Raw genomic sequence first — 8,704 nt, 5'->3', positions numbered from 1 at the left:
ATCATTGCTGTGATTTTTCTTTTCCTGTTACAGGTGTATTTCTTCCTTAGAACAAGCCGACGAATCGCAGCTAAGCTGGAGATCATGGTAACGCATCTTCTACTTAGCAGTAAGCAGACCATCTATCCAGAATACATAATTACTGAAAGATTAAGGCAATGCCACAGGTTATTTAGATGTGTTTACTTGTTACATTCTCTAAAGCACTTGGCATTTAAATTGAAGTTATTTAGTATGTGATTACTTGAGGTTTCTGTGTGGAGTATTAAAGAATATTTTAATGGTTCTATGTTTACATTTACACTTTTAACAAAATCTTTTTAGAATATATTTAACACGCAGGTACACAGATTCTCTCTGTGAGGGTGTTGGGACCTGGTCCTAAATCTGACAGTTTGAATATTTTCTTGTTTCTGTAGATGTGTGGATGTTTACATGTCTTCTTTTTTATTTTTCACCTTTCTTTACTTTCTTGGAAATCTCTCTTTCCTATCAATCACTCATCAGAATTTCCACAAAAGCAATCTTGTGGGGTTTTCTTTAGTTCTAATCGTCACTGGTTGAGTGATTACTGTCACTGCCCTCACTGTCACTATCACTGTCGCTACCACCTCCATTGTTGCCGCTACCAGACTTGCTCTTGCTGTTGCTCTCGTCACCACTGTCAGATGCACTGTCACTGCTGTCGCTGCTGTCGCTGCTGTCACTGCTGTCACTATCACTGCTGTCGCTGCTGTCACTGCTGTCGCTGCTGTCACTGCTGTCACTGCTGTCACTGCTGTCGCTGTCTGATTTACTGTCACTATCACTACTGTCACTGCTGTCACTGCTGTCACTACTTTCACTGCTGTCACTGTCTGATTTACTGTCACTATCACTGCTGTCGCTGCTGTCACTGCTGTCACTACTTTCACTGCTGTCGCTGCTGTCACTGCTGTCACTACTTTCACTGCTGTCACTGTCTGATTTACTGTCACTATCGCTGCTGTTGCTGCTGTCGCTGCTGTCACTGTCACTGCTGTCACTGTCTGATTTACTGTCACTATCACTGCTGTCACTACTGTCGCTGCTGTCACTGCTGTCGCTGCTGTCACTGTCTGATTTACTGTCACTGTCACTGCTGTCACTACTGTCGCTGCTGTCACTGCTGTCGCTGCTGTCACTGTCTGATTTACTGTCACTGTCACTGCTGTCACTACTGTCGCTGCTGTCACTGCTGTCGCTGCTGTCACTGTCTGATTTACTGTCACTATCACTGCTGTCACTGCTGTCACTGCTGTTGCTGCTGTCACTGCTGTCACTACTGTCACTACTGTCACTGCTGTCACTGCTGTCACTGTCTGATTTACTGTCACTATCATTGCTGTCACTGCTGTCACTACTGTCACTGCTGTCACTGCTGTCACTATTGCCACTGCTGTCGCTGCTGTCACTGCTGTCACTACTGTCACTGCTGTCGCTGCTGTCGCTGCTGTCACTGTCTGATTTACTGTCACTATCACTGCTGTCACTGCTGTCACTACTGTCACTGCTGTCACTGCTGTCACTGCTGTCACTGTCTGATTTACTGTCACTATCACTGCTGTCACTGCTGTCACTACTGTCGCTGCTGTCACTGCTGTCGCTGCTGTCACTGTCTGATTTACTGTCACTGTCACTGCTGTCACTGCTGTCGCTGCTGTCACTGTCTGATTTACTGTCACTGTCACTGCTGTCACTGCTGTCGCTGCTGTCACTGTCTGATTTACTGTCACTATCACTGCTGTCACTGCTGTCGCTGCCATCTGATTTATCTCTGCTGCTGCCTGATTTGCTGTGCTCTTCACTCCCATTGTCACCATTGCCGTCACTACCACCATCACTAGCATCTGATGCGTTACCACTATCATCCTCGTCTCCTCCTTTTGAGTCACTGTCATTGCCATTATCACTTGATTCATCAGAGTTATAAGAAGCATCTCCTCGGCTACTATGGTTATTGTCACCTTCAGAATTGGCATCGTCACTGCCGTTAGACTCATCACTGCTGTTGGGATCATCTCCTTGCATGGATTTACCTTCAAACTCATAACTGTCGTAGCCATCACTGTTACTGTCACTACGTGTTTTGCTGGGTCCAAACTTATTTCCAGGTTCTGATTTCTGGCTGGGTCCTTGCATTATGTCAGCCGCTCCTTGTGTCTTGACATTTCCTTTGCCCACAGTCATTCCATGTTGGCCTTTACTCTCTTTATCGTCATTCACTTTCCCAGCTTCTTTGGTAATATTGTTTCTGTTGCCACTGCTGGGACTTCCCCTTTCTATTCCCTATGGAAAGATGGAGAAAAGAATGGTTAATTAGTGAGTGTTATTCTGCAAAATTGCTTTGGTCTGAGGAAGACTGACTGGGGAAAGTGGCCAGAGAACAGGAGTTCAGCTTCCAGTACTTCAGAAACATCTGTCTGTGAAAATGTGCTTTATTCAGTACTTGAACGTACTCTGGTGTTTAGATTATAGACCACCCCATTCAATTTTTTACCCACTAGGAACTTTTGTAAACAGTTACGCACTGAATTAATTATTTAGAATAAGACTCTTGAAGAATTGTAACCAAATTTTCAGAAATGTCTGCTTTTTTAAATTGCTCTATAGCAAAGTCTAGTAAGAACTCTAGCTTTCCCATTAAATATTCAAGTAATTTAAGTGCAAAAATACATGACTATTTGTCGTGATTTATTTTCATGCTACCATCGTGGAAGGAGGGGGAGAATTTAAACGGCCATTGAAAGAAACCAGCTTCACGAACTAACCTTATCTTGGCTCTTCCCAACAGCAGGTGGCTCTGATTTTTCAGCGATTCCAATTTCCGCAGCTTTGTTTTCTCTGTGATGGGGTTTTTGAGTGTCCTCTATTTTTTGGCTACCATTGTCTTCTGGAATACCGTCAGGATCTTCCTCGCTCTTGGAGGTGTTGTCTCTATCAGTGGCATGGACGTCTTCTTTGTCCCCAGTGCCATCATCTTCACTACTAACTGAATTTTGACCTAAGCTATTGTCATCGTCCTCCTCTTTTCCCTGAGGTGGACCCTCCTGGCCCTTGCTGTCATCAGTGCCCTTTTCTCCATCCCCTGACTCTTCGCCTTCACCATCACCAGAGCCACTGTCTTCACCTTCATCTGCTCCATTCCCACTAGGACTCCCACCAGAATCATCCAAAGCAACATCTTCTCTATTGCCAGCTCCACTTGCCCCTGGTGGTACCCCTGTCTCCTCATTCCCGTTGCTCTCGCCTTCTCTCTGAGGTGTCATTCCACTTGTATCACCCCCATTTCTGCAGAAATTCCCATTTATTTCATTCTCATGACCTGTACTGTTATTGTTTCCAGCTACTTGATGTCCATCTTCTTGGACAACCGTGGCATCCTCACTGTGACTTGCATTTCCAACTCCCCCATTTTTGGAATTGTTCTCAATAACCCCATTAATATTGCTCCCATTTTCTGTCCCAGCGTGGTCAATGATGCTTACTTGTCCCCCAATGCCATTTGCTATGGTACTGTCTTCTTGTCCGTGGAGCCCATCATGACCATATGTTTCTGGTTTTTCTGTGCCCCCATTCAGGTCCTCAGTATTCCCCTCTTCGTTTGCTAACATGGAACGTGTCGAAGAATTTTTCCCTGCCACGTCTGCCCACTCAGAACCATTTCTCTCTCCTTTGTAACCATCTTTGGCATCCTGTTGCCTTCCTCTTTCATTTTCATGCACGGGGACACCACTTGCTTTGGTGGTATGATTGGCATTTAACTCATCCTGGAAAAGAGAAACAGTTCAAAATAAATTGTGGATACCATCTTAAAGTAAAACAAGCTGAAAAGAGGAGCATTACTCTTTTGGAAGTGAATGCAATCTGAAAACAACTTAGAAACACATGTTACATCCTATACCTGTATTGGCACTTTCGATTTTGCTAGAAGATTTAAATTCACAGTTTTGTCCGCAGCATGTTTCTCCAATGGCTTGATCTGAGGAACCTACCAAAGTGAAAATACTGGAAATTGAAAACATTCTTATTTTGTGTACATGCGTGTGCACACGTACACACACACACACACACACACACACACTTTTCCCTAAATGAAGAAAAAAAGATATAACACAAAGGTCAAAGTATGATCTAATTGGATGGAAAAGAGAAGTGGCTTGTTATAGGGATTATGTAGAATTTAAACTTGGCATGCAGATATTTTTCATAACAGTATTACCAATTTTATTGAAGTATTAACCAGACCACTTATCTCAACTGTAGAAAGGGAATAGTCTTTTATAAAAATGAAGAGAGAGCCCTTTGGTGTTTCTGTGTAATAAGTTTCTTGCAATAACACCAGACCCACATGAAGTAGAATCCTGGCCAAAACCCCTAAGAAAATAGTAGGTCTGACCAGAGCTGGGGCAGAAGCAAAGGTAAGTACTTTGCTACTTCTGTGCCCTTTAGGAGCATAATGGAAACAGTTGAGAAAATTCTCAACTACAAAATACCAAAGAACTTGGTATTATGAAAGCATAACAAAATGTTAACCATAGTAGCTCGCTAGTAAAATTACAAGTGGTTTAATTTTCTTAACTTTTCTTTGTTGTGTTTATCTGTATATTCCAAATTTAACTTTATGAGTGAAATATTCGTTTTTGTTTTGTTGAATAAACATGATTTTTTTCCTATTTTTTTTCTTGAAAACTTCCTAAACAATACAGACTTCGTTGCTATTAGAATGAAACTCATAGGTCATGAGCAAAGATGGACAAGATCCATGACTTCTAAGCATTAAATGTAAATTAATCTGAATGAATTTTAAAAGTAATAATCCTTCCAACAGGACAGGAGTTTCTATTAGAAGAATGGGAGCATGAATTGGAGTGCATATTTGGTTTTGTTGAGACCCCAAATATACCTTGAAAGTCTTTCATGCAAATCTAAAAGTTTAGTCTCAGCTGATCTGCAAGGTCTCAAGAAAAAAAAAATGTGTATATATATATATATATATATATATATATATATATATGTACAAATGTTAGCTTAAGAGAGAAAGCAAAGTAAGAAGGTTTTTTGAGGAAGTCATACTTACTGGAATGGACCATGCTACTGCCCAAATGCAAAAATATATAAATATCTTCATTTTCTTTAGGAATATTAATCAGTGGCTGTTTTTAAAGAAACAAGAACAGCACAAAATTACTTATAAAGCAAAAGACAATAGCCATATAATGTACTGTTTTGGTCTGTAAGCATTTGCCTTTTTCCTAGGCAAGGAGTATGGATCCAACGTGAGAAGAAGCTGTCAAGACTCAGTGTTCCAGCTCAGCACGGATGGAGCTTCCCAGATTTTTTCTGCCTTTGCCAATGAAGCGGTACAGCCAGGCAGTTACAAAAGCCATAACTATAACTCTCCTTCTGCCGTTCCTGATGGCAGTAATGTCTCTTCTGAATAGTTTTAATCAAGGATTAACTAATTTCTGCTAAGATGGTGCTTAAAAGATGAAACAATTATCATCCACACCCCAAATCCACACAACTGGGCTAGGGTAGACTGTATGGAAGAGAAATTACTAGCATGAAGATGAAAGAAGATGGAGTTTGTATTCAGAGACGTGGGCTCCAATTCTATCTTTGATACTTGATGTGTGAGCTTGAAGAATTTAAGTAGCTTTCTTAAATATTTGATTCCTTGGTCTGGGATGGTAATAATACCGGCACATCAGGATTATCCCGATTATCTTAGCAGAAGAATTTTCTCTGAGAAGCATTCTCTGACTCCACGTCAAAGGGCATTTGGTGTCTCTCTCCTCTTCACTCCCAGCAGCTTCTGCACACCTCGCTGGTATCACTGCACTGTTCTCAATGCTTTGAAGTAGCCTCATGGCTACTTACGTGTTCCCCTGCCCTGCTAAGAGCTCCTGAGGTCCAGGAGAGTGTCTTGGTGATCACTGTATTCCAAACCATAGCACAGAAAAAGCTATTTTGTGAATGTTGTTAATGAATATATACTTATTGCTATAAGTAACTTGGAGCACTGTTCCAGGTATTTAGCAATCTCTTAATAAATGATAGCGATTATTATGTGGGACTTCTAAAAACATGATCCTTCACTCCTGTTAGAATTCACATTCAGAAACAGTCTAATGTACATTTTTGATACATTGGGATAGATACAGAGTTCATGAGAATCAAAATTTTAAGCCTCTGTTTATTGCAAATTAGATTTCTTGATGCAATGGTGCTATTACTATAGAAAAGGAGGAGGAATTTTACTTCTATTTCATGCCCTCCTACTGGGTTTATAGATTATAATATTGTATGTCATAAGATAGCTTTGATTGAATTTAATGTTGGTAGTGGAAGCATAATAAAACCCCAGTGACTATCAACTGTCTTAGAAGTATTGGAATTTTTCACGGGAGAGAGGAGCCAGTTCCACAGCTATTGAGGGGGGAAAATGTGCTTACTCTTATGGCTGTTCAGCAGAAAACTAAGACTAGCTAGACCTCCTTCAAAGAGGCTATTGATTAAAAACAAGGCTGATGTGACCTCAGAACAGTATAATGCAGAACTCTGGGGCATAGATGTTGAAGGGCAGCTGTTTAGTAAGCAGAGGTTATACTGTACTTTGCAGTCCCAAACTTAATTATTTCATAGACTGCAGAAGACCAGTCTACATTGTGATTTGGAGGAAACATGGTATCCTGGAAAGGAACTTATGGTGAAGTCTAGAATGATGGTGAAGTCCAGAATTATGTACATCCCATTTCTAAACTGCAATCCAGCAATCTGACCACTTCACCTCTCTTTCAAATCAATTCCAGGACAATGCACAGTGCACGACATGCTTGCTACTGTGTCCACAGGTAGGTAAATGGCTTGAAAGACTACTATAGAAATGGCCTCAGTTTTGTCATCCTGAAAGCAGAGGCTTCAGAACTGGGTGAGCCCCCTTCAGATTATTTCATGTGTTATCACAAACAAAATGAGATTATACTTAATTTGAACAAGTTAATAAAACCTTGAAAAGCAAAGCTTGACTAAGCCCTGTTTCAAAGCCCAAGGTAGATATTTATATCTGAGTTATCCAATATTTTATCAAAAGTAATCAAAGCAACCAGATAATTACCAAGTTTCTACTTCAGTTCACCAATTTTTCAGTAACATGTCTTTTATTTTCCAAACCTATTATTATATTATGAAACAGCAAAAGTGTGTGACAGAGACAGACTCTCCAGTTATCCTAAGCAGAAATATTTTAATCTAGTTTTAAAACCCTAATGTCAATAATAATAATGTCAACTATTGTTATTTTAGGCCAAAGGTTGATTTTTCAGGGACCAAAAAATTAAATATAAACTGAGATTCATTCATTCATTCATTCAACAAACATTTGAAAGCCTAACGTGGACCAGATACTGAGCCCTGGGAACAGATATGAGCCCTATCCCCATCGAGTTTATCACTGACTGGATTTGCCAGACTTTGAAATGAATGTAATATAAAGTGTTAAATCAAATTCCCAAATACATGTTTATTTCTTAACAGAATCAGCATTTAAATGTTACTATTTGAAAGAGATTGTTTCTTCCCTTTTTCATTAAATCCCAACACATCTTACATTGTAATGGCAAGGTTAAAAAAAATGGCTTTAACTAGATTCAAGACCCTTAAAGATGGTTTTTCTGGATAAAAAATAACAGTAATGGAGCTTTAGTGACTTATGAATAAAGTATTCTAATCATTCATTCCCTTGTTAATATCTTAGATATAAAATATGTGCTTCATCTTACATATACTTATTCTGACTGTTAGCAACTGATATTTTAACACACTGGCTGTGAAAAAAAATCTTATTCTTCAGTGATACAATATTTTGCTATGTGGAATTAGCATCCCTTATCCCATAATTTTCCATTATCTTTTAACATAGTCTTGATTTGACAAATTGAAAGGGAAGGAAAAATCTAACCACAAGGGTTATTCATTTTTTAAAAATCAAGTTGGCTTCTCTGAAATTTGAATTTCTTTCTAAAGGAATCAGTTGGTTTCAAGTAAAGAGGATGGTCTATCTTACCTTAAAAGCCTTCAAAGGGACTTTGAAAATCCAGGATTTCTTATCTTTCTCTTTGAGGACTGAGAGTGGCACACTGTCCTGGACTTTTGCATGACAATTTTGTATCTGCTGAAATTTAAAGTCAGTTTGATAATTTTCTCAACCAATCACTGTTTAGGATCCTTGATATGGGGTTATAAAGTGTCACCAGGTCTATGAAGCACATAATAACTTCCCCCACTTCCTTCACTTGCTGATATGCATTTGCTCACTGAACCATTCGATTCCAAAGGGACTAGACTGACTTTCACTTAATTAAATAGCTCATGGGAGGCTGTTTTGCATCTTAAATATAGACAATCAGTGTAACATATCTAAAAAGAGCCACTTAAACTCTGTCACCCTGACATTTCTTGTCTTACTAAGGTTGGCAATCTAAGAAAACTCTAGGTTTCTTTAGTAAATATACTGCCTATTTAAGACCCCTATCATTCCTGAGGTAGGTATTAAAGTTTCTGTGCTATAATTCAAGAAACTGTCCACATGCAACAGCCTTGACATTGCCTGAGGGGTCTTTAACAATCTATAAACAGTAACTCCCAAGAAACCTCAAATGTATCAATTTAGTATTCAAACTAA

General features: G+C 39.5%; 1 protein-coding gene across 1 annotated transcript; it reads right to left on the bottom strand.

Annotated features, from left to right (window-relative positions):
* Positions 1–546: 546 nt before the first annotated feature.
* DSPP (dentin sialophosphoprotein) lies at positions 547–8,128 on the bottom strand. Its single transcript, XM_057729692.1, has 5 exons — positions 8,087–8,128; positions 5,099–5,174; positions 3,923–4,009; positions 2,790–3,788; positions 547–2,307 (listed from the first exon to the last, which is right to left on the bottom strand). Exons 2-5 carry the CDS (start codon positions 5,147–5,149, stop codon positions 547–549), a joined length of 2,898 nt encoding a protein of 965 aa, XP_057585675.1. The 5' UTR covers positions 5,150–5,174; positions 8,087–8,128.
* Between the last annotated feature and the right edge of the window lie 576 nt (positions 8,129–8,704).

Source organism: Hippopotamus amphibius, chromosome 3, assembly GCF_030028045.1.
Source record: "Hippopotamus amphibius kiboko isolate mHipAmp2 chromosome 3, mHipAmp2.hap2, whole genome shotgun sequence".
In the NCBI taxonomy this organism is placed as follows: Eukaryota; Metazoa; Chordata; class Mammalia; order Artiodactyla; family Hippopotamidae; genus Hippopotamus; species Hippopotamus amphibius.
This window is presented reverse-complemented; position numbering and strand designations above follow the sequence as displayed.